The sequence below is a fragment of the Sturnira hondurensis genome, unplaced genomic scaffold, assembly GCF_014824575.4.
Source record: "Sturnira hondurensis isolate 20B ecotype Veracruz unplaced genomic scaffold, ASM1482457v3 Scaffold0024822, whole genome shotgun sequence".
In the NCBI taxonomy this organism is placed as follows: Eukaryota; Metazoa; Chordata; class Mammalia; order Chiroptera; family Phyllostomidae; genus Sturnira; species Sturnira hondurensis.
In genome coordinates this window covers 5,607,835-5,635,141 of record NW_028097453.1, presented here as the reverse complement: position 1 = coordinate 5,635,141, position 27,307 = coordinate 5,607,835, and the positions used below count along the sequence as shown (strand labels likewise).

Below are 27,307 nucleotides of genomic sequence, written 5' to 3'. Positions count from 1 at the left end.
ACATAAAACACCAAACTGCTGAATTGTAGTTAAAAGTAATATTATTGCCCTTCTATTAAGTGTTCAATAAATCTTCACAAATATTGATATCACTTCCTTAATCAAAAGGAAGCCTTAAAAAGATATATATTTTTCTTAATTATTTTAAAATTAATGACTAAATATAAACTTGGTCAGAATATAAAACCTGTAACTGTGCATAATCATAAAAAGGAGCTAAGATGTAGAATATTAAATATATTATATTTTAAAATATTAAAGTATGATTATTTATATTTAAATATGAAATACAGATATAATTAAAAATAAGACTATATTTTAAATATGTTTATAATATTAATGAATATATTTAACACATTAAATATATTTGTTCATTTATCAAATGAACATCCATTGTTCAGAATCACCCATTGTTTCAGATATTGCACCAGGTGCCGAGAGACTGATAAGCAATTAGTCTGCCCTCAAGGAAACCAACCATAGCCTAGTGGGAATGACTGAGTGTTATATTTAATACTATGATTCTAAGAATATTATGCTCTTTCTAGATAATGACTTTCCTTAGATTGTAAAAGTTTAACAACAATAAAACTTTCAAAATGTAAGACTTCATAAAGAATTTTGGAAGTCACAAATAGTATATAGTACAAGTCCAAGTATATAGTACTTGGTAAGTACTTGGTAAGTACTTGGTAAGTACTATCTAGGTGTTTTGCCCTTATTATCTACCCAAAGGCTCTCAACAGGGAGTTTCAATGAGTCATTTGAAAGAAAAAATGTTAATGGAAATGCACGTAAAGTCAGAAGTTTTTCCTGTCTCTGTAGACAACAACTAAAATTAATTAAATGTTCATACATAAATATGCTACACTACATTCTTTCTTCAACAATTTCTTTAAAATGCCACAATAAAGGAAAACAATCTTTTACCTTAAAATACTAAGAAACTCTACAACAAATGCATATAATAAAATGCATATAAGGTGTTCATCTGTCACTATCAAATACACTGGATATTCGATATGTTCAACAGGTGAATGTCCTTGATCGTATTACCTCAATAGCATCATCATACATCTTTCTCGCCTCATGGTCTGTTCTATCTGACATCAACCATGCTTTCAGTAAGTATTCATAAAAGCTGTCTCCCAGCCCGCCAACTGATGTATGATCTGTAACCAAAAAGAGAAGAAGGGAGGTGGAGAAAAGAGAAAACAGAAGACAAGTAAGCCATGATTTTCAATTACAATGACAATAATCGGGGTTAAAATGAAAAGTCACACTGACAGCTCCAGTTACAACACACTCCAAACTCGGTCCAGTCAGAGCACACCCCACAGTACTCTCTTCTGCACATGTACCCGATTTTCCAGAAATCTCTCCCTGCTGGATATGGTACAGTATTTCACATATTTAGTCGTCTTTTCTTCCATCACTAGTTTGCATATTGTCACACATCTAAACGTTTCCAGAATCAAAAATAATTCCCTTTCACATATTAATGGTTTTAACTATATAAACTATAAGATTAAATATGAGATATACTTAAATCTGATGTTAACCAAAAAGAGCTAATTTTTCTATAGAATGATGAATAGTGATTTCAGTACTATAAAATAAACTACAAATAAAAAAGCTCAAGAATTCCTTTGTACTATTACTTCCATAATATGGTAAGTTGCTGAATTAAAGCTCCTGACTACTATTTATACAGCTCTTAGTACATACTTGTTAGTCCTAGATATATTCTTATAGATGGGATACCATCTACACTTTTAACATTATCCAATTTAACAACATTAACTCCCAAGGCAACACTTTTACCCTTGACTTTCCATAAATCCTGCCCTACATCCTTGAACTTTATTTCAAAACTCACGCCATCCCCGCATGAAGAGAAAAATATCACATATCTGATAACCCTTCAATCACTGGTCTTACAAATTAGTGAAGGACGAATAGACTATTCAGTGGTTTATGGGAACAGCAGTGTATCTGTTCTTGGGAAAATACCTATTAATATTTATATCTTTAGCTTACAAAAATTAATTTGTGTTAGATTAATGATTTAAAAGTAAACACAAAACTTAAGTATACAAGCCCTGGCTGGTGTGGCTCAGTGGATTGAGTGCTGGCCTGCAAACCAAAGGGTTGCCGGTTCGATTCCCAGTCAGGGCACATGCCTGGGTTGCGGGCCAGGTCCCCAGTAGGGGGCACACAAGAAGCAAGTACACGTTGATATTTCTCTCCCTCTCTTTCTCCCTCCCTAAAAATAAATAAATAAAATCTTAAAAAAAAAAAAACGTAAGTATACCAGAAGAAATATAAGAAAATGTCTGCTCTTCCTAAGCAGATGAACTTCTTAAAATACAAAATGAAGACTCCATAAAGAAAAAGATTTATTGTGTCATATGGTAGATACAAGCTGCCGTAGTGAATCTGTAAGACAAGAAAAAGACTGGGAGAAGATACCTGCAACATGCATAATAGAAACAAGGGTTCACGTCCTACAACAAAGAGCTCTGAAAACCAAGAAAAACTGACATGTTAAACACACACAATTAACAAAAAAAGAAATAAAAATTTATAATTAACCTAAGACAGGAAGCTCAACTACACTAATGTTCTGAGAAAAGCAAATTAAAACAATGATATTCCATTTCTGTCTATATAGTAGACAGGTTTTTTTAAATCCTCACCCAAGGACACTTTTTCCCCATTGCTTTTAGAGAGAGGAATTGGATGGAGAGAGGGAGAGAAACACTGATGTGAGAAACATCGATTAGTTGCCTTTCACACATGCCATGAGCAGGGACCAAATTCACCACCAAGGCACGTGTCCTGCCAGGAATCAAACCCAACCAACAACACCCAACCAACTGAGCCACACTGACCAGGGCTAATTGGCAAACATTTTAAAAGACTGATAACATCAGATGATCACTTAGTGGGTTATATAATATCTAATCACTGAGGTGCACACCTGAAACTAATACATCAACTATAATTAAAAAATAAAAAATGATTTAAATTTTAAAAAATCACATTATTTCCATGTCTTAAAAAAATGAAATAAACATGTTAACTTTATTTTTAAATCCCTAAAGAAAAAAGATTGGTCACAATGTTGATAAGGTTATGGCTCATAGTTGCTGGAATTGGAGTGCAATTTCGTAATAGCTATCAAAATTTAACCCAGGTTTTCTAGTTCTTCAATTATCCTATACTAATACTTGCATAAATATACAAACGCGGATCTAAATACAGCACTATTTGCATTAGTAAAATAATAAGAGACCTCATATGTCTAGGGAAGTGGCCAAATAAATTATGTATAATTTAGCCAACCATGAATTCATTAAAGAGAATCAGGCGGGTCTGTAACCTGATATTGGAGGATACAGATTAAATGCTGTTAAGTGGGTAGAAAAAAAAGCAAGCTTCAGAACAACACAGTTTGATACCATTCAAAATTTGTATGTTTAAAGAACGTGATTATACACACACAGATACGGTTCGAAAGACAACTGTCAACAGTCATTACTTCTAAGAAAGGAGCTCTTGCATTTTTATTGTATATACTTATCTTTTTATCAGAATACATGTAACTTATACAATTAAGTCATCTTTTGTTATAAAAGTAATAACTAGAGAAAAAGTGCCCTCACTTTTTCAGTATGTCTGCTGATTCTCTAATAATTCACTTGTACTTCAAACAACCTGCATCTCAAATTCTCTTATTTCTTAACTTTTTTTCTTTAACCATAAATATACATTTAAATGAATCTTTATATATGTATATACCCCAAAACAAGACTAAAAATATATAGCATTTCCATCATCCCAAAAGTTTTCCATTTTTGGCCCTCACAATCAAAACCTAAATCCCCCAAAATGACCATTTTTCTGACTTCCATCACCACAGATTAGTTTTGCCAAGTTCATATATAAACTTACATAAATGGCCATCACATAAAATGTCAATTTACTTTCAATTGTGATTTGTTGCCTTATCAATCTTCTCCACTGGTTTCCATCAGAAGGAGGAAACCTTTCTATTCAGAAGGAGGAGCCTCTGCTTATTCTGACATCTGCATCTTTAACATTAAGTGACCGGGTACACTTAGAGGAAGAGAAGACGGAGTTACGTGATCCCTCATTCTAAGCCTCAACCTGCGTGCGCGCGCGCACACACACACACACACACCACAATTAGATTTCTAATAGTGTTCAATACCATACTTACGTTTAAGAATTTTATGATGGTAATATACGATGATGTGGTTAGAGGATAAATTACATTTAGATGCTAAATTAATTCTAACAGACTTAAATATTTTATAATTATAAAAAATCATAAAAGATAACATCCTTATAAAACATTAAAACAGTATGGAATAGACAAGAAAAGTCCCTCATACTTAACAGGCATTTGGGACAGAGTAAGGATTAGGGGTGCCTACTGGGCACATTAATTGGTAATGAAAAAAGGGCAGTGGTTTTATATTTAGAGGGCAACCATTTTAAAACAGCTATATCAAAACAACTTACAGGAACTAGTATAAAGGACACATGGACAACAATTAAGGGGGGTGGAAATGGGAGGGAGGTGGGGAGACTGGGGGGGTGGGCTGGGATGGGAGTAAAAGACAGAAAACTGTACTTGAACAACAATTAAATTAAAAATAAAACAACTATGCCCAAATACCCTCATCAATACTGCTACCTCAGTTTTGTGGTTATGGCAAAATGGCCTGGCTCAATCAGGCAATGATGCTATCACTATCTGACCAGCTGCCTGGTCTTTTCTTAGACTTCATCAACTGTTTAAAATCCTGGGGTATTTTAGTTGTCCTCATATGTTAACAAGACTTTCTTGCATAGCTTTTAGTTTTTTCCCTGGATTTTTTAGTTGATTTCCTATTGTCTCCCATCCTTTTTAAAAAAAAATCATTCTTATTGTTTCCTAGCCTCTCAATCATGTTGCTTAGACTTACACTGAGTCACCCCTGACCTCCTCATTCCCCTAGAGGCCTTCCTCCCAATCCTATTTCCTAAGCACACTGCACAAGCTATCATCTTGAGACTTTTCTTGCTTTCCTGAGTTAGACCCATTATTTCCTCAAGTCTATGTCTTGGTTTACACCTGTTTTACTGATTCTTATTTTCATATAATTGCCCAAGAAAAAGTATGTGGAATGTAACCATGCTGTCCGAAAATGTCTTTATTATGCTCCCCTCTCACTTTTATTGTATATAGGTATCATATTCAAGGTTGGAAATCATCCCTCTCAGAGCTTCTTGAAGGTGCTCTCCTACATCGTAACACCACTGGTGAGAAATCTGATGTTATTTTACAGGCTCAATGTGTTTTCACTCTCTCTTCCTCACACTCAACTGGCCTGAGTTAAACCTTCATTTTGGCATTGGTTAATTTTTTTTTCTACATTCACGGTGCTGAGCACTTTTCAAAGTTGAAATTAGTATCCTTCAGCCCTGGGGAGATGCTCTTACATCACTGCTTCATTTTCCCCACTGCATCACTTGGTCCTCCCTTCTGACACTCACACTAGTGCTCTCACACTGGTTGGAAACTGCACCTCTTGGGCTGACTCTACTATTCTTTTCTCTCAAATTTAGCCTCTTAGTCATCTTTCTCTATATTCTGGAGCTTTTTAAAAAAAATCAATTCTACCTTTTAGTTCTTTCACTGAAGCTTTAATGTCAGCAATCATACTTCAATCTCTGGGCTCTTTTTTGTTCTCTAATTGCTTCTTTTTCACAGTATCCTATTCCTGTTTTAGGAACATATTATCTTTTTCAAGGTCTTAGACTGAAAGAGAGAATTAAAAATGTTTATTTGTAAAACTGATTCAATTTCCTCCAGGACCCCCTTTCTGAATTTAAATGTTTTTGCTGTGATATTTAATATTCATACAGAAAAATACGTAATACATAAGTGTTATGCTTGTTACAGAGAGTATTTGTATATTCTCTGCTCAGAACAATGCCAGTTCCCTAAAAGCCTTCCACACACCCTTTCTCAATCACAATTCCCACCTCCTAGAGATAACCAGAATCTTGACTTTTTAGGTAATTACTTTGATTTTTTTAAAAAAACTCCTTTTTTTTAATATAGTAAGGGTTGGGAAACAAGCAGGACTGTGTGTTTGTGGGTGTTTTTTTAAATATTTTATTTATTTTTAGAGAGAGTAGAAGGAAAGGAGAAAGAATGGGAGAGAAACATCAATGTGTGGTTGCCCCTCATGTGTCCCCTAGTGGGGACCTGGCCTGCAACCCAGGCACGTGCCCTGCCTGGGAATCGAACTGGCAACCCTTTGCTTCACAGGCCTGTGCTCAATCCACTGAGCTACACCAGCCAGGGCTTAAAAACTTTTAAAAAAAATATATATTTTATTGATTATACCATTACAGTTGTTCTATTCCCCTCCCTTCATTCCCCTCCACCCGCACACCCCTCCCCCACCATTCTCCCCCACCTTAGTTTATAACCACGTGTCTCAAGTTCTTTAGATTCTATATTTCCCCCACTATTCTTGCCCTCCCCCTTATCTATTTTCTACCTACTGTCTATGCTATTTTCTGTACCTTTTCTCCCTTTCTCCTCCTCCCACTCCCCTGCTGCTAACCCTCCATGTGTTCATTTCTATGGTTCCACTCCTGATCTAGCTGTCCTCTAGGTTTGCTTTTGTTTTAGGTGTGGTTGTTAATAACCGTGAGTTTGCTGTCCTTTCACTGTTCATATTTTTCATCTTCTTTTTCTTATATAAGTCCCTTTAGCATTTCATATAATAAGGGCTTGGTGATGATGAACTCCTTGAACTTGACCTTATCTGAGAAGCACTTTATCTGTCCTTCCATTCTAAATGAAAGTTTTGCTGGATAAAGCAATCTTGGCTGTAGGTCTTTGGATTTCATGACTTGGAATACTTCTTTCCAGCCCCTTCTTGCCTGTAAGGTCTCTTTTGAGAAATCCGCTGACAGTCTGATGGGTACTCCTTTGTAGGTGACTGTCCCCTTATCCCTTGCTGCTTCTAGGATTCTCTCCTTCATTTTAGTCTTGGCTAATGTAATTATGATGTGCCTTGGTGTGTTCCTTCTTGGGTCCAACTTCTTTGGGACTCTCTGAGCTTCCTGGATTTCCTGGAAGTCTATTTCCTTTGCCAGACTGGGGAAGTTCTCCTTTATTATTTGTTCAAATAAGTTTTCCACTCGTGGCTGCTTCTTTCCCCTTTCTGGTACCCCTATAATCTGGATGTTGGAACGTTTAAAGATGTCCTGGAGGTTCCTAAGCCTCTCCTCATTTTTTTGAATTCTCATTTCTTCATTCCTTTCTGGTTGGATGTTTTGTTCTTCCTTCTGGTCCATTCCATTGATTTGGATCCCAGTTTCCTTTCCATCGCTATTGGTTTCCTGGACATCTCCCTTCATTTCAATTAGTTTAGCCTTCATATGTTCCTCTAATTTGTGACTATAATCAACCAGTTCTGTGAGCATCCTGATAAACAGTGTTTTGAACTGTGCTTCTGAGAGGCTGGCAATTTCTCGGTCGCTTAGAGTTATCAGCTCTGGGACTTTGAGTTCTTCTTGCGCCATCTTTTGGGCTGTTCGTGCCTGTTAGGTAGGAGGATCGGAGCCCTAGGTGTTCACCAGAGCAGGGCAACTAAGTCGCTGGGTTGTGACGCTGTATGTGGGAGCGGGGTCAACAAGGAGCAATGGCATCCCATCTGCGCCTCCCACGTGGCCCCCACAGGTACCGCAGCTGCCACCGTCACCAGGGCCCGCGTGGTCCGTCTCACTGTGCGAGAATGTGTGACTATGGTCAGTCTGCCCCACACCCTGACTGGGGCCAGGCCACTTGTGCGCTTAGGTCGGGGGATCTGTCCTGCCTGACCCTGCTCTGCTGCTGGCTCCGCCCCTCTTACCATCCCGGTTGAATGGTTAGTTGTTGTCGGACTTCCGTATAATTCAATTTTCTGTTCTTTGGCTGTGTCTTTGTTCTCCAAACCTTTATTGTATTCAAACTTGGTTGTGGGAGAAGGCACAGTGTTTCCACCTATTCCTCCATCTTGGTGAAAGTTAAAAACTCTTTTTAAAAAGGTTATTTACTAGCCCTGGCTGGTGTAGCTCAGTGGATTGAGCACGGGCCTGTGAAGCAAAGGGTTGCCGGTTCGATTCCCAGTCAGGGCACATGTCTGGGTTGCAGGCCAGTTCCCAGCAGGGGATGCACGAGAAGCAACCATACATTGATGTTTCTCTTTCTCTCTCCTTCCCTTCCCCTCTAAAGATAAATGACTAAAATATTTTTAAAAAGATTACTTACTTATTTATCTTTAGAGGGGAAGGGAAGGAGAGAGGAAGGGAGAGAAATATCAATGTATGGTTGCCTCTCATGCATCCCCTGCTGGGAACTGGCCTGCAACCCAGGCATGTGCCCTGACTGGGAATCGAACCTCGATCCTTTGATTCGCAGGCCCGCGCTCAATCCACTGAGCTACACCAGCCAGGGCTCACTTTGATTTTTTTATATGGTTATCATCTAATACTCTCTCCCAACCATTATTGTTGCTTTGCCTATCGGTATATTTAATAAATGGAGTCACTGATTCTCTTGTGTCTGGCTTTTATACCTCAACACTGTGAGGTTCAACAATGCTGTTATATATAGCTGTGTACCACTAAAGTTCTAGGCAGCTAGAGTGGGTTTCCTCACTGACCAGACCTAATTACCACTAGGTCTTTCTCTCGAGTGGGATGCTGACGGGATGCTTTCTGTGTAGGGTAAGTTGAGGAAAGGTGAGCTAACTGGGGGCTTGGCTTTAGAGTCAGGAACAAGGTGTGTACTGTGACTGTGGATCTGCTTGAAGGTTAGAATGAAAGGAGGCATTATTCTGGGGTACCAACATCCATATGAAAAAGTATCACTGTTCTTCAAGGAAATCATTCAATTTTTTAAGGACGAGCTGCATAATACTGCCTACCAGGAGATGCCAAGAATAAAGTGGCGGAAAAGAATTTCAAGTAAAGCCCACGTTCCCTATAACGACCCTGAACCAAGCTCTCATGTATTTCACTCGTGTATTCAATTACTTGTACCTAGTGTTTGTGAATCCGACTCTCTCTGGAATTACATCAGTTACCTTTTCTGCAGTCCCCTGGTGGTATATTCTAGGTTATGGCATTCTCAGATCTATTCACCTGGTCCCAGCCACAACATGTTCTGAAAATCTGTTGAAATATCTTGACCATTATGATCTCCCACTTGGCTCCAAATCTCTCTACTATTATGGGTTTATTCCTTTCTACATTTCTGTAATTTCATTTCATTGCAGTCTCAGGAAGGAGGAAGTTAGGCCACAGGGGTGAAGTTGTAGTTCAATCTTCTACCATGAGGCAGAAGTCCTAATAAACTTTTCTTAAGTTCACTTCTTTCCGAATAACTCTGTAATTAGTTGTTACATATGTTTAATTTATCATTCCCTGTCTCCTAATCTGCTCCCATTACACGATCATGAATAAAAACCAAGCATGTGGAAGCCTAGGGAATCTTGGTTTACTCCTGTAATTCTTTCTGGTGTTGAACTTTCATACTTGCAACCACTGTGTCATTCAAGATGATTTTTGGCTGTACACAGAAAACCTTTTTTAAAAATATTGTTAATAGTTTTATTAATTAATCTTATCGAGATGATCTTTTAACGTCATGCAAAACCTTATTCCATCCCTGAAACACATACCAAAGATAAAAGATGCAACAATTATTTTAAAAACATAGCCATACTTGAAAACAAAATAAAAATTACAGTAGGGAAGAAATACCCCGGCCTTACGCTTTTTATAGATCTCACAATTCCTACTCACAGCAATGTGTGCTCAATAAGCAATTATTAAGTGAATGGATGAACTTCCACTTTCAAGTATTCACAATTATAATAACTTGTTATTAAGATATTTATTTTTTTAATAAATTGGACCATGTTTTAAAAAAATGACTCCATTTTCATAGTCACTCTCAGTTTAGGAAAATATAAGTAGTAATATCTAGCACAATACCTAAACAAGTTCAACAAAAAATGTCTGCAGAATAAATGCATTAAATATCTGAAGTACTCACTATTTCAAGTTTTAACAAAATTTCCATGTATACATTTTAAACACTTTCCTAATTCCCCCTGTACTAAGATGCTCATAATTGTAATACATTAAATTGTTTATGTGAACTACCCACTGAAAAGAGTTTTTTAAAAAAAGACTTTTAATACCTCAATAATGTGGATTATCAGAAAAATGCACAAAAATCTTGATAGTAAACTTTTCCTTTTGGAGTTTTATTAACCTTCTGTAAACACATTTTTGTACCTACAGCTTTTTAACCATCTCATAGCTCACTGTCCAGATTAAGCATTTCAGACTACTCAGGTGACTACACAGAAATGTGCTTTGTAAGGAAACCCAATTCCATTCCTCTCCTCTCTCTTAAAAGAGTATGAACTTACAGCTACTTCCTTCTCATCATCTGCTTGCTCCTCAATCCCCTACATTGTGGCTTTAGCTCACACCACAAAGCCAAACAAAATAATGTTCTATAATTTAATAGTCATGTCTCAGTCCCAACACATCAAATAAATTTTAAAGTGGGGTAAGACAACGACATCATGTGAAGTGCACTGTGAAGGATGAATCGGTAAGAGATGATACTGAACTGTGGGAGAGAACTGAAGGCCTCTTAAAAACATAATTAACTAAGGGAAAAAGAAATGGAGACCAGACTCCCAAAGGAGTTTGAATTGTGGGCATATTAAATTTAGGGTCCCAGCTGGATATCTAAATGAATATGATAAACAGGCAATCGGATATGAGAAATCCAGAGAGACAGCTAGACTGAGGGCATGCATTAGGGAGCTATCTGTACATAAAACGGGTCTGAGCCACGGGAGCTTAGAGAGAATGCATGGAGCGATTAAAGGACACAAATGGTACTCTGGAGCACAGCATGCTTACATAACATTCATTAAAATAACATACAGGGCTTTTAAAAATTCTGTACTTTGGCCACATACATATATATCTTGATATGTTGTAGATCTAAGAAAAGAACAAATGAACAAGAAAAAAACCCAAGATTTAAAAATATAACAGAATTATAGGAGGTAAAATAGGGGGAAAAGCAGGTAAAGGCAAAAGTCTCGGGCATCCTGGTTTAGGAGAAATGTTTTTTGGTCTGTGAATTACCACCAGAGTTTAGATTTAGTTGTATGTCACTTAGGTTACAGGAGGCAGTCCCAGTCCTGCTGAGAGGTTCGCGCCAGCTTTTCCAGGCTGTCGCTCCAGTGGGAGAGAGTCTATGCTTAATAAATGAATACACAGCAGAAGTCTGATATCTACGATAACTATGGAATTTATCACCCAGTAGTCTGACTTCTTACTGTAACCTCTGAAGGAACCATGCCTGCCAAGTGTCAAATTCAATGACCCAAGCCACTCCAACATCCTTTTGATATTCAGAAACTGAAAACACATTATAAAGTACTACTAAATATCAGTGATTCATATAATCTATGTCAGCATGTCACAAAGTTAATGGCAGGTTTCTAACAGAATCTATGTACTGAAATATTTTATAGAAAATTCTAAAATAAAAATATTTGTATCACGTGTTAAAGTTTATGAAACATTTTCAAATACATTATCTCAAAAGTATGACCCAAATGATCATCCTATGAAATGAGTACAATTAGAACAGATGAAGAAACAAAGGCATAGAGAAGTTAAATAATTTATCTAAATTATTAAGTGGGGAAGCCACAAATATTATATCTCTTCTTGTTTTTTCCACTATTTTTAATTTAGTAGTATAAAATTTAATAAATCACTAATGACCAATTCCCTATATTTTCCTCACTTCAGTCATTAAATGGCCCAGGCTAAGCAATGTACTTAAAAACAAGTAAAAAAAAATTAATTAAAAAAGAAGAAGAAAAATACTAATGATGTGCCTTTCAATCTAGGTTTCTTACTATATTCTTTTAATCTGCTGCCAAGAACTTTCCTGAAAAAAATTACCAGCGATTATTCTGTGATTGCTATGTGCATGTCCCAAACATTACCATTACTCTGATTACAATACAGCTAGCCAGAGCTGAATTGTTAAATTTCAGTTCCATTCACTGTTTGTTTTGCAGACTATTTATGGATATGACAGATGTATACTGCTCAAAGATAATGGAATTTGACATACTTGTCAGAAGCTGATACAAAGTATACCAGAACATTAAAAAGAACACACTGGACAATCTACTCAGGGCTGCAGCTGCTAAAGGACATCAGGGCGACTCCCCTGGGATCTGAAAGACCCCTGGCCCACCCAGTCATGGAGCAGCTTTCCACACGGCACTGTCAAGTTAATACTGCTGACAGTGAATATATTCTGAAGAAGTAATTTCAATTTATTTTGTGGGGAAAAACGAGGAAGAACGAAAGGGTTATTTTTATTACAATCCTTTATTGTGATGCAATATATACCACATAACATGTTAAGTGGCCATTTTAACCATTTTTTAAGTGTACCATTTAGTGGTGCGAATCACTACATAAATGTTGTACCACCATCACCACTATTCCCAAACTGTTCACCACCTCAAATGGAAACTCTGTACCTATTAAAATAGCAATAACTCTCCATTCCCTTCACCGAAGTCCCGTGTAACCCCTTAATCCACTTTGTGTCTCCATGAATTTGACTATTCTAGGTATTTCATATAAGTAGAATCATACAGTATTTGTCCTTTCCGTGACTGGCTTTCATTTACCATCATGTTTTCAAGGTTCATCTATGTTGTACCACATATTAGAACTTCACTCCTTTTTATGGCTGAATAATATCCCGTTATACGGATGTACTGGTTTTGTTTATCTACGCGTCTGTTAGACACTTTGAGTCTTTCTACCTTTTGGCTATTGTAAATAATGTTGCTGTGAACATCAGCATATAAGTATCTGTTGGAGTCCCTGTTTTCATATCTTTTGGGTACACACCTAGGAGCTGAACTGCTCTGTCAATTAGAGTTCAATGTTTAATTAACTTTTTGAATGCACATCAAACTGTTTTCACTGTGGCACCATTTTATATTTCCACCAGCAACGTAGAAGCTTCCAAATTCTCCATGTCCTTGCCAAGACTTATTTTCTGCCTTTTTGAACACAGCCATCCTAGCAAACTAGCGTGAAGTGGCATCTCTTTGTGCTTTTGATTTGCATTTACCTAGTGACTAATGATGTTGAGCATCCTTTTCATGTGTTTTTCCATTTCCATTTTGAAAAAATGACTCAAGTCCTTTGCTCATTTTTTTAAATTAGGTGCCGTTCTGTTGTTGAGTTGTAAAAGTTCTTTATATATAATGATATTAAGCCCCTTGTTAGATTTGCAAATATTTTCTCTCATTCTGTGGGCTGATTTTCATTCTCCTGAGTCCTTTATGTACAAGATTTTTTATTTTCATGAAATCCAATTCTATTGTTGCCTCTGCTTTTGAATAAACCATTGACAAACCTAAGGTCCTGAAGATTTTTCCCTGTTTCCTTTCAAAAGGTTTAATTTTGGATCTTAAACTTAGGGTCTCTGATGCATTTTAAGTTAATCTTTGCATATGATATAAGGGGCCAAGTGGCTCTCCATTTTTCACAACACCACTTGCTAAATAAGAAGTGTTATATTTTCATAAGTAAAATGCTATCAATGCTACACCACTGGCTATTTCAAAGGCTGACAATTATCAAAGAGTGACATATTTTTCACTAAGATTTGGGAGTAGAAGATGGCATCCTCTTTTTTATTTAAAAATGTTTTTATATTATTTCAAAAGTAACAGATGGCCCTGGCTGGTGTAGCTCAGTGGATTGAGTGCAGGCTGCGAACCAAAGGGTCACCAGTTTGATTCCCAGTCAGAGCACATGCCTGGGTTGCAGGCCAGGTCCCCAGTGGGAGCCACGTAGGAGGCAACCACACATTGATGTTTCTCTAACTCTCTCCCTCCCTTTCCCTGTCTAAAAATTAATAAAATATTTAAAAAAAAGTAACAGATGTTCATGATCAAACTTAGGTTACTGAAGGTAAACAAAAAAAACATTCAGAAAAAAACAAAGACAACACTTTGGTTTCTAGTTTTGTAGTGTTTATTTTCTCTCTCTAAATATCTTTCTACATATGTCATATTAATCTATGCTAAGTATTGCACAACATAGCCTTTAAAGACTGTAGGGTATTGGGTTGGCCGAAAAGTTTCTTTGTTTTTATTCTGTAAAATGGCTCTAGTAGTGCTTAGTTGTCTCTAAGTTCGAAACAATTTTGTTAGATTGTATGGTGACAGCTGTCATAGCAGCATGCACTAAAAAAAACTTATCAAAATTGGTGAATTTTTGTGCAGCCATTTTAATACTGAAGATGGAAGAAAATAAGCAACATTTTTGGCATATTGTGCTTTATTATTTCAAGAAAGGTAAAAATGCAACTGAAACTCAAAAAAGGATTTGTGCAGTGTATAGAGAAGGTGCTGTGACTGATCAAACACATCAAAAGTGGTTTGTGAAGTTTTGTGCTGGAGATTCCTCACTGGACGATGCTCCACAGTCTGACAGACCAATTGAAGTTGCTGGCGATCAAACTGAGACATTAACTGAGAACAACCAACATTATATCGCATAGGAGATAGCCAACATATTCGAAATATCCAAGTCAATAAAATTATTAGTGAAAATGAAAAACGACTTTTATTTTACAGATAAAACTAAGTAACTTTTTGGCCAACTCCATATATCACATCTGCAGGGACTCTAATTAATTTAACCAAATCTCTTTAGTAGGATGTTTTAAAATTGCACTGTCCAGTGCAATAGGCAATAGTCACAGTAGTTATTTAAATTAAAATTAATTAAAAGTATATAAAATTTAAAATCAGTTCCATAACTCTACTAACAACATTTCCAGTGCTGAATACACATACGTAGCTACTGACTACTGTATTAGCACCCTATGTAACATTTTCCTAGTCATAAAAAGTTCTACTGTCCTGGCCAGTGTGGCTCACTTGGTTGGAGTATCATCCCATGAACTGAAAGGTCACAGTCCAAATCCCAGTCAGGGCACATGCCTCGGTTGCAGGTTTAGTCACTGGTGGGGACACAGATGAGAGGCAGCTGATTGATGTTTCTCACTCACATGCATTTCTCTCCCCCTCTTCTCTCTCTTAAAAAAAAAGTTCTACTAAACAGTACTGCTTTAGAATGTTTCCAAAATATCCCTATTATAAAAACACTGAAGGTATGGTAAATAAACTTTCTATATTTGTGGCTCTGCAAATTTCTTTGGAGTAAATGCCTAGAAAGGAGTTGCTGGTTCAAAGGGCATACAAATTTCCACACTTTTTGAACCACTGCATACAGGGACATGTTCATTTCTTTTACCAATTTAGTATGTAAAGAACAGTGTATTCTAAAATCTGAAACACTAATTCGAAAGAATATATGCACCACTAAGTCCACTGTAGCATTATTTACAATAGCCAAGATGTGGAAACAACCCAAGTGCCCATCAATAGCTGAGTGGGTAGAAAGCTGTAGCATATTTACACAATGGAATACTACCCAGCCATAAAAAGAATGGAATCTTATCATTGGTGACAGCACGGATGGACCTAGGGATTATGTTCAGTGAAATTAACCAGTGAAAGACAAATACCATATGATTTCACTTATATGTGGGATCTAAAGAACAAAATAAATGAGCAAACAAAAATTAAAAGACACATAAATACAGAGAACAGACTGGAGGTCACCAGAGAGGAGGAGTGCTGGGGGACTGAGTAAAAAAGCTAAAGGGATTAAGAAGCACAAATTGCTGGTTGTAAGAGTAGTGATGGAGATGTGAAGTACGGAATAGAGAATTAGAGTCAATAATACTGTAAAACTAAGCATGGTGCAGGTGGGTACTAGATACATTGAGGGAAACGCTTTGTAAAGAATGTGACTGTCTAACCACTATACATACACCTAATATAAATTAACACAAACACAAAACAATACAAAGTGATATTGAATGTAAATTGTGACTGAAAAATGAAATTTAAATTAAAATTAATAAATTTAAAAATACTGCCAATGATATTGAAGGGAAGAAAACAGGGTGTTCTGTTTCAAAGCTGCACTGATTTTATGAGGGAGCTGGTGAAGTGGGAAAAGAGAGCCACGAAGGTCTCTGGTCGGTGGAGATGGCACAAACGTGGTACAGACGCCAGTCTTTATGAATTCCGCTGTAGAGACAGAGAACGCTGCCACGTTACCTCGGCCCCAGGTCCCTCTAACACCAGTGACACCACTTCCAACGTTAAATGTGAGCACGTGTCCACTGGTCATTTGTGAACTGTTGCCAAACTATTTTTTATTGGTGTTGATCATCTTTTCCTTATGTTCTTACAAAAGTTCTTGATATAAAGAGAATATAAAAACTTTGTTTTCCAAATATATTCAAATATATCTGCTTGGCTCATTACTTGACTGCTGTTATAAACTGCAGGAGAGTAACATTTAAATACAGTGAACTCTGACCCCTTCTTTATGATCTCTGCTTTATGTGCCATTTTTAGGAAAGGCTTTCCTGATTACGACCAACCATTTTTTTAGTACTTTTATGACTTCATTTGTTTACAGTTAAATAGTTACACTACATAAAACATTTACTGGCACAAGAAGAAAATGCACATAATCCCTCCCCCACCACTGTTAGAATATCCCCAAATCTTAACAAAACACTTAAGCGGGAAAAATTCACCCTAATTACTGAGTACACATCCAAACCAGTCACCCTTACTTAAAATAAGAAAAGTACATTTTTACATTTTAGAAATACTGCTCTCAGGGTTTTGTTTTTTTTAAATAAAGTATCATTTAGTCAGTCTAGGAATTAGACATAGAAAATGAATTACATTTCAAGAATTTTGGGAAAGGAAAAGAGAAGTACCTATGCACAGCCACAAGACTGAGGGTTATTCCCAGACCCTTGACAGATACACTTGCATTGACCAATCTGTTTTCCTTTCATGAAGTAGATGACAATCTCCTCGAGGGGAGCCCAAAAGACAACTCCGTGGCAAATGTTTTCCTGTTCTTGGTAGCATACGGCTGCATAATTTCCCACTGGGAGATCCGACGGAGATCCCCACACATAAAATCAGGTGATTGTTATTTCTACTTCTTTTTTACTACTTCATTTTATTATCAGTCTCAAAAATAATCCAAACATGTTACACTAGAGGCAAAGTCACAACTTTACTAGTTTAGTTTTCCAGACTTTTAAGAGAAAATACTACTGATAAACCCATAATTTACCAGAATTCTGTCAGTTCCATATAAATACTATTTTAAAAAGTTAATTTCTTCAAAGAGCAATTCTGAAGCTGCAATAAGAAAATCACCCCCTCGCCAGACAAAGTGCTTTCTGCACAGACAGAGGGAATCCCTTCCACCACAGTCTCAGGTAACGGCTGGTACCTTCTGCAGCTATAGCATTTACCACATCATATTCCAGCCACTTCTAAGTGTACCTGCCTGCCTACCCCGCTGGCCTGGGAGCTCCCTGAATTCCGACGAAGCCCTACATATTCTCCCCCATCTCCAGTTTCATCCAAGAGCCTGGCGCAGAGCCCAGTAAGTAACAGACACTGATGCCCTCCTTTAAGATGAAGGACCGGACACAGCTTGTTCAGGAGGCACAGCCCCTGTTTCTGGTTCACGATACTCCCTTGTTCCCCACATTCCTTCGGTAAACACCTATCCCTTATTTACATGAAAATATGCTTTATCAACAGGGGCTTCAGGTACAACCCTTGGCAAATGCTCCACCACATTTTAACAAAGCGCTTACATATACAAGAAATAAAATACTCTTATTAGATAGGTTGTTAATGTGTCCATTTTACAAGTAGAAAACTAAAGCTACAAGAGACTGGAAACTTGCCAAAGATAACTGTACTAGTAAAACACAGGGTTAGACACTAACTGGGGGCTGATCACGCTATAGGTAATGCACTTTTCACTATGTCAAGCAGAAGTTTCACACAAATAACCTTTTAACGAAGCATCAATTGTACTAGAAATACTTACACTGACCCCAGCGACCTGTTCTTGGATTCAAATAATTTGGATAAAGACCATTTGGACGTTCCATTTTCTGAAGCAGTTTCCGAATGTGCATGACCTAAAGAAAATAATGCAATTAACAAAAGATAACTGTCAACACTGACTTTGTGTATTTCCCTCACTCAGAACCGTTACTACCTCCTCCTCTGCCATTTCTGTGTGTGTGGTGGTCAAGAGTAGCTCCTGTTTTTAAAATGTCTCATTTTTTATGATGACATAAGATATTTAAAAATTAAGCAACAATAAAAATATAAAGCAAAAAGTTTTGATTGGCAATGAACTGATGCTAAAAATCAGTTTGGAGACAACTGAAATTCTTATCTTGTTTAACTATATAGGAACACGACACATCTCTCCATTAAGGTCCTCTTCAGTAGCATTCAATAGTTTTGAAGTTTATTTATCTTTTGGTAGATTTATCTGTAGGAAACTTACATTTTTGTTCCTATCACATAATGTATGTTTTTGTAAAGTGATACTTTCTTGCCTGGCTAGCCAATGCAGAGAAATGCTACTGATTTTTAATATCTATAGTCAAAAAATATATTAAGCTCCTATTTGTAATAATTTAAATATAGATTGTCTTAATGTTTTAGGTAATCATGTAATTTGGGATTACTTTCTCCTTCCTTTATCTTTTTTAAAAAGATTTTATTTATTTATTTTTAGAGAGGGTAAGGGAGGGAGAAAGAGAAGGAGAGAAACATCAGTGTGTGGTTGCCTCTCACGTGCCCCCCACTGGGGACCAGACCTGCAATCCAGGCATGAATTCCCATAGACTGGGAATTCAACCAGCAACCTTCGGTCCACAGGCCAGCAACAAATCCACTGAGCCATACCAGCCAGAGCTCCTTCTTCCTTTTCAAGTCAATTCAATTCTTGAACTTGTGTTCATTTTGTTTTTCTTGCCTTACCCCATGCTGGCTAGAAATTCCAGCACAATGCTAAACAGAGATGGCAATCAGTTTTTTAAAGCCTTCCAAGTGGTTAAAACTTCTCAAATAACAGTAAATATTTTAAATATGTCCTAAAAGAAAGGACATTTTTTTCTAGGTAGTTTAAAAAGAAAAAAGCAGCCCAGAGTCCTGATAAACATATTTCTGAAATAGCAATTGTTTTCTTTCTTTTTTTAAAAAGATTTTATTTATTTATTTATTTATTTAAAGGTTTTATTTATTTATTTTTAGAGGGGAAGGGAAGAAAAGAAGGGGAGGAATATCAATGTATGGTTGCCTCTCATGAGTCCCCTGCCGGGAACTGGCCTGCGACCCAGGCATGTACCCTGACTGGGAAGCAAACCACGATTGCATGGTTCGCAGGCCCATGCTCAATCCACTGAGCTACCCAAGCCAAGGCTAGATTTTATTTATTTTTAAAGAGAGTTTGGGAAAGGAGGGAAAAAAGGAGAGAAACATCAATCTGAGAGAGAAACATCAATTGGTTGCCTCTAGTACATTCCCTGACTAGAGACCAAACCTGCAACCCACGCATGTGCCCTGACCAGAAATCCAACTGGCAACTGTGCTTTGTGGAATGAGCACACATCAGTCAGGGCAAGGCCATCATTTTCTAAGCATTAGTCAAGTCTTTAGGTAAATCTTAAAGGATTCTTTTTTTAAAAAAAGATTTTATTTATTTATTTCTAGAGAGAGGGGAAGGAAGGGAAAGAGGGAGAGAATGCCCCCTACTGGGGATGGAACCGGTGACTCTTTGGTTCACAGGCTGGTACTCAATCCACTGAGCCACACCAGCCAGGACTTAAATGATACTTTAATAACAAAGAAGGCAAGAAAACTAACCTTCTTGTAGTAAACGGGGTCCCCTGTCAAGTAACTGAGGTGGACAAACTCCATGTGCAGTGTCCCAAATTCGGCGAGAATGCTGCTACCTGCAGATGCCCAGCCCCAGTTCCGCCCGACTCCGCTGAGTGAAAACAAAGGGAAAAGGAGACAGAATTGGAAAAAGACCAGAACATTTTCTAAATGAATACATAAGCTTTAAATAAATTTCTTAGACATTATTATATCTAACATAACACCTATTTATACCTAAAATTTTATTATTTAAATGTTTGAATAGGTACTATGCCCACATATTTAAGAAATTAAAACAGCATAAGAAAGTACATAGAAGTCTCATCTAGAAGTCTCATCTCTCCTCCTACCACCAAGCCTCACAGATAATCACATTAACTTATGTGTTAGTATAAATTTTTATGCATATACAAGCGATCCAAATATATATTCTTATTTTCCTCATATCTTAAGCAAAACATAGCAAAGTATACTTACTGCTCTGTACCTTGTATTTGACTCTTAAGATGTACCTCAGTGGTTTTTCCAAATTAGTTGATAAACAGCTTTCTCTTTTTTTTTACAGCTGCACATGGTAATAATGATTTGCAGTGGGACTGCCCCATCCCAGAGGCCCATGGGAACGTGGGAGAGCACCCTGCACTGTCTCAAACCTTGGAGGTACAATCTGCATTTACTGTGCTGGGGCCAAAGATGTCACACATCCTGTCACGGTCAGGACACTGTACAGTAGAGAACTGTCCAGCCCCACATGCAAAGACTGCCAGTATGAAAACCACTACATTATAGAGATAGACATAATTTCATCAACCCTACTGGTAGTCTGTTAGCATGTTTCTAATATTTTGCTATTATGAAAACTTTTCCAGTGGATAATCTCACATACATTTCTTTTGTGCAGATGCATTGCTATATTGATACCTTCCCGCCCTTTTTGATTATAGATATTGCCCTACCTTCCTGCCCCCTTTTTAGCCTGCTTTTAATTTGTTATTGAAAACCAGACAATACAAATGAAAAAGTGTCAAGGCTTTGGACATTACCTTCTTTCGAGGAAGGTTACGTTTTTTTCTGAAACACAGGTTGAGTACAGGCAGATTACCGTGGTGTTAGGCTTTTTAAAGGGCATCTATCCCAGTTGTACCTCTACTTCTAGAGAGTGGCCCCCTGAGACTCAGCTGAAAGCCTGGGGTGCTTACCAAAGGACCGCCCCTTTGGCGGCCTTAAACACTCACCTCTGTCTCCCCAGAACCATGTGACTTAACTTTTCTCCTTTGCCCTTTAGCCCCCAAATGCGGTTTTCTGCTGGATTTCCTTGAGCCTTTCCCCTTGCACATGCAATCACAGAATCAACCAATAACTTGGGAAAATTCTGTGCCTAAAATTGTGGGCTTTTCCTCTACAAGCCCCCGTCTTGAGATTTTGTGTCTCGTGTCTCACTTTGGCAGCTCCCAGACCTGACCACAGCCTCCTGGCCCTAGTCCACCACCAGGTGAGGCTTGGCCTCTACCACTCTGTAGCGTGACTTGGCAAATGCCCCTGGGGTAAAAAAAAAGTCAATGTTTATATGGCATTAACCTTCTCTTAGGAAATCTGACCTGAGTTAGCTGCTCTCCAGTGGCCCCGAACCATTTCGTCCATCCTTTATGATTGCTTTGGTGGTAGGGTCAGCCTGACAGAAGCTACTCCATGATCGGAACAGGAAGTCTAGACTAATTAACTATTCAAGTATTATTCCTACGAGAACTCTAAACCATTCCCCAGGGTCTTTTTTACTTTGAGGACAAAGTACAAATACAAGTCTTTTTCTTATTTCATATACACCTATACACTGCCAATTCCATATGTCATATTTTATTTACATGTTGTGAAAACATTAAAACAGATATCGAGGTATCCCTACCTCACTTAAAGTTTTTTAATCATTTGGTGCAGTTTTTACACTGTTTCTGAAAACATGATACCACTATCAAATTTTCTTTGAAGCTAGAAGTGAGAATCAGGGATGAAATACGGATATGTATTAGTAAGTACCTATATAGGACAGTCATCATTTCCAAACAGTAAGTGCCTACTCTGTTCCGGTAGATACAGTAGTGAACCTGACAAATAGCATTCCTGCTCCCCTAATAAATAGAAGTATTTTAAATTGTGATCATTGTTATGAAGAAAATTAAACAGAGGAGTAGAATAGTGGATACTAGTGAAGGTGAGTTAGAAGACAGGCTCTTTATGCATAATGTTCACAGAAAGTGTTTCTGCAAAGGCACAATTTGAACTGAGACCCGAACCATGTGAGAAGGAGCAAGTGACGTCTGGATCTGGAAGGAGAGAGTTCCCAGCAGAGAAACTGCAAATGCGAGGACCCCGAGGAAAAAGAAGGTGGCCAGGGCGGCTAGAACTCAGGAAGGGGAAATGAATGTTAGAGTGTAATCCAAATTATGTAAGAATTCTGGAAGGCGACAGCGAAATTTTTATTCTACGTGTGATGAAAAGTCATGAAGGATTTTACGAAATGTAACATAAGATTTAAGGAATGAAACACACCATTTAGAAAGAATACCTAGGCAGCAGCATGGCGAATGGATGACGGGGTGGCCAAGCACATAAATACAAAGTCCCCAGGAAGTCCAACAGCTCCCTCTTCCCTATAAACACCTTCTCTGGCCAAAAGTCACAAATGGAGTTTCATTCACAGTGCATTTAAATACTTCTCAGAATACTAAAAATTTTAAACAAAGTTTTTCACATATCTTATACACAGCTTCACAGGAACAATCTAAAATGTTAAATTATAACCTATATAAAGTCTAACAACTCAGAAAAATAAAAAAAAATCTCTAAAAACAAAATACTGATGAGAACAGAAAAGCTCCAAATATAAAAAAGGTGACAAGCTGCCGCAAACCAATCAGATCATAATTTCATGTAAATGCTGATTTTCAACTTCATCTTTTATATTCACTCACATATTTACTCTTTCAGCTGCTCTTCTTTATATAGATCTGCCTTTCCATTAGTGTTATTAAAAAGTTTAATATTTCTGGTAATAGAGGCATGCTCACAATAAATTCTCTAAGACCTCTGTCTAAAAATGTCAATTTCACCTTCAGTTTTGAAAAATAGTTTCAGTGGTTATAGAATCCGAGAGTGATTTTTTTTGCTTTCAGCACTTTCAAGATGCACCCCATCGTCTCCTGGCTTGCACTGCTGCAGACACAGAGCAAGCAGTGGTGCTAATCTTGTTCCCTGTGCATGACGTCTGTATTATTTAGGCAGTTTTTAACACATTTTTCCTTTTTCATTGACTTTCAGCCCTTCGTTATGTTTCTCTATGTTTATCTTGTTTGGGTTACATCCAGTGTCTGGGATCTGCAGGTTTATAGTTGTTTGTCAAATTTGGGAAATTTTTGGACATCACTTCTGCAAATCGTTTTTCTGCCACTCCTGCCGCCCCCAAAACCTCTCCATCACACGTTTGTCAGACATCTGATATTGTCCCACTGGTCACTGGCTACACTACTTTCATTTTTCTCTCTGTACTTCAGTCTGGATGGTTTCTACTGCCACGTCTGCAAGCTCACTGATCTTCCCTGACGCAGTGTTGAATATGCTGGTGAGCTCGCCAAGTGAATTCGTTTCAGGCATTTCTAAGCACCAGAAGTTCCATTTGATCCTTTTAAAAATCTCTCTTCTCATTATGTTCACATTTCCCTTTAAATCACAGAGCACTTACAACAGATATTTTAAAGTCCTTTCTTGCTATCTTCATCATCTCAGTTATTTCTGTGCATGCTTCTATTGACAGTTTGTTTTTTTCTCTCTTAATTATGGGTTACATTCTTCTGCTTCTCTGCATAAATAGTAATTTTTATTGGCTTTTGGACAGTATGAAAATATTACTGAATATTTGAATTTTTTTACTTCCTTTAAAGCACTTTCAATTTCCTTTTGACAGTTAAATAACTTTTCGGTAGCTAGGTTCTTTCAAGGATTGTTTTTAGGCTCTGCTAAGACAGTTCTATAACTGCCTTTACTTATACTAAGATATGAGCTTCTTGTAGTTTCGATTCAATATCCTTGGTGTTCAAAAGGATGTTTTAACATTTAACTGTCCAATTTGGCCAACTCTTTTATTATTCTCATGTTTTCTAGTTGACCATCTTTTTTTTTCACCAATCAAGCAATCATATGATCCATAATTATTCATAATTTTGTTCCCAGTTCATTATCTTTATTTTATTCCTTTTTCCTATTTGGTTTCACTTGTTGAAACCTACAGAAAAATGTTAAATATTGTCTTGTTCTTGATTTTAATGTGCTGACTCTAACATTTCATTAAATCGTTTGTTTAATAAGGCTCTGCTGTTAAATGAAAATGACCAGTAAATAATACATACGCACAAGGGCATTTATGCACTTATCAACAGGACTGTCAAGGAGTTTTTAGCAGTGGTATTCCTGAAAGACTAGGGGTTTGGAATCAAAAGCTTACTTTATAGTGAGTATATGCCATTTCAATACATGTATATTCATCCAAAACATGTAGTTCTTTTTCCCAATTAAATATCTAGTTATGTAAAAAAGAGAAAAGAAAGTAAAGGGGAAAAGGAGAAAGAAAAGAAGAGGGAAGGAGAGAGAAGAAGGGAGAAGCCTAAGGAGAAGGAAGACACAGTAAGAAAGTGAAATCTGCTTCCTACTCAGAAGCAAGTAGCCAGAATGATAGAGTATATTTTATTTAATTAAAAATAGGGTCATATTCTTATGTATGTTGCTTTTTCACTTGATACATCACAAGTATCATCCTTCTCCAAAAATTCACTTCCAGAACATCATTTCAAATGGCTGTTACACTCCATGGCACGGACATGCCGCCCCTTTGTGTGTACTGATCCTACTTTCATTAATATTAATATCACTGCCATGCCTCTTGCAACTAAATCTTTGTGCATACTTCCACTTCACCAAGATAAATTTCCAGAAGTGAAAGGTCAAAGGGTAGGGATATTTTAAGGCTTCTGGAACCTAATTCCCATATACCTTCCAAGTTACTCAGATTTCCAATTCCAACAATTATATGTGGTTTTCATTTCTTCACTCTGCCAACCCTAAATAATATCATTCTCTTTTTGTCAATTTTCTAGGTAAAAAAAATTGATAACTGAAGTGGCTAAAGATTTTAATGTTTATTTTTAATAGTCTTTTTTGAATCACCCAGTCATGTATTTGGCAGCTTTATAAATAATTGGTGGGCATTTTTCATAGCAGTCTCTAAAAGCTATTTATATATTAAGAAGATACTCACATGCCATCAATATCATTACTGCTACTAACATTTTTCCTAGTTTGTTATTCCCCCAAAATTTTATTCAGCTTATAATATCTTTAAGCTCAACATAATTGAAAACTTCAAGACAGGCCAGCTTATGTTTAAAATTTAAATATTTCCTAAAATAAAAGTTCATCAAATGCCTGCTTCCTCTGCTTCTTTGACTGAGTTTCCCAAATTTTAAGGTGTAACATCCTTTTAAGGTTTTAATTTTTATCTATTTACTCCTTCTTGAAGAGATCAATCCAAACTAAGCACTTATCCAAAATCGTGGCAGACAATTTCCTCTCAGAATCCGTCACTGAACCCTGAATGACAGAACCTCCTTCAGTGGTCAAGCTGGAGAAGTTCAGTGCTGTAGCAGTTAAAGGGTTATGTGGCGGATGCCCAAGCTGCTGGCTGGGTAATGCCATCTTGCCATCTGGGTAATGGTTTCTTCCGCTATTTTTAATAAAGCTTTTCAGATATGGTTTCCTGGTCCATTCAGCTTCTATTCTGCATATTTAGTTAAGCTTCATTCCTTGTGCTTTGCCAGCTATGTCAGAATCACTACTTTTCAGACTGTTATCTGGGGTAAGTTACTTGCATGCAGCCACATGTTAAGCGTTTAGAATACAGTGGTCAACAAAACAGGCTCGGTTCTGCTGGATGGATATACAAAGCAGGAGGACTGAATCCAGTGAAGGCGTTAAACATCATTGCTGTTGCGAATGTTGCTGCCTTCAGAAGGGCGAGGACTTCCAGAAAAGTGTTCCAAGTTTGTTCCATGAGTTAATTTGCCAAACTAGGGAGCATCAGTGATGACCAGGACCCTCTTCATTTATGCCCCATACATGCCTTGTTACTTTTTCAGAGAAAAGAATTTCAAATGCCCTCTTCAGATCGTCTTTAATCTCCTGGTACTGAAATACATCTCAGTAACTCCAAGGCGGGCATAAAGGTTAAGGCTCTTCACAAAAATGGCACTTTTGCCCTTCATAAATCTCCTTACTCAGAGGACTAGCTGAGGCATTTGGAGGTTCATATATATACTGGTCCCCCATATTTTATCATCAGCCATTTCTCCAAAAGTCAGTTTCTTAGCTGTATCTTCCCATTTCCACATCTCTTTTTGGCTAAATTATTCCCTCCACTCAAGATGCCCTACACCATCTATCACCTGTTAATGTGTCTCACTCCTTTACAAAAACAAATTAAAATGCTCCTGAAAACTCCCTAATCTTCTTAAATAAAAGTAAACTTCCTTTTCTCTGATGATCTCACATCGTGTTGACTGCAAACTGATGTCCTCTGTAACAGATTGGTTGGGTATCTACCATGTGTCACTCGACTGAATATCATGCAGTTCTGGCTGGTCCTTTGAAAGTGAAAAGTGTGTATTATTCACTGAAAATATCTACAGTGCCTTGGTTAGGGGTATGCAGAAAAAACTGAATGTCATTCTTTACTGACTGTATATTAGTATAAAGATGAAATTATATAACGTAATACAGTCAGTAAATAAATACAAAGATGTAATTACTATATTATGCTAGATGATCAAAGTCCTAGGAAAGTATAACTTACTAAAATTTGTTTAAAATAAACAGAAAACAAGTTATCTAATGTAATTTGTTTAAGTGATAAAATACGTAAAATCAGCAGTATTAAAACTTTCTCAAAATTCCACAGCCAAAAGGCTTTACTGGAAGCTTCTATCAAGCATAAGGATAAAAAAATAATTCCGACACAAACTCTTCCAGAGCAGAGAGGAAAGAACACTACCCAACATGCTTCACAAGAGAAGCACCACCCTGATATGAAAACTAGGCAAGAATATCAAGAGAAAAAGTACAGACCAGTTATCACATACACAAAAAAGTGCAAAGACCCTAAACAAAATATTACCAAAAACCCAGCAATATATAAAAAGAATATTTTATCACGATCAAATTGGGTTTATTCCTTGAATGCA

The 27,307-nt window shown here is 37.1% G+C and overlaps 1 protein-coding gene across 3 annotated transcripts in view; it reads right to left on the bottom strand.

The window, feature by feature from the left end:
* Positions 1-27,307, bottom strand: part of MAN1A2 (mannosidase alpha class 1A member 2) — a 128,919-nt gene that overhangs the window by 31,927 nt on the left and 69,685 nt on the right. For all 3 annotated transcript variants that reach the window (XM_037038927.1, XM_037038928.1, XM_037038929.1), the window contains exons 7-9: positions 20,010-20,133; positions 18,175-18,268; positions 1,057-1,172 (exon numbers count right to left, since the gene is read on the bottom strand). In XM_037038927.1, coding sequence (XP_036894822.1) covers positions 1,057-1,172; positions 18,175-18,268; positions 20,010-20,133 — 334 coding nt within the window. The remainder of the gene's footprint in view (positions 1-1,056; positions 1,173-18,174; positions 18,269-20,009; positions 20,134-27,307) is intronic.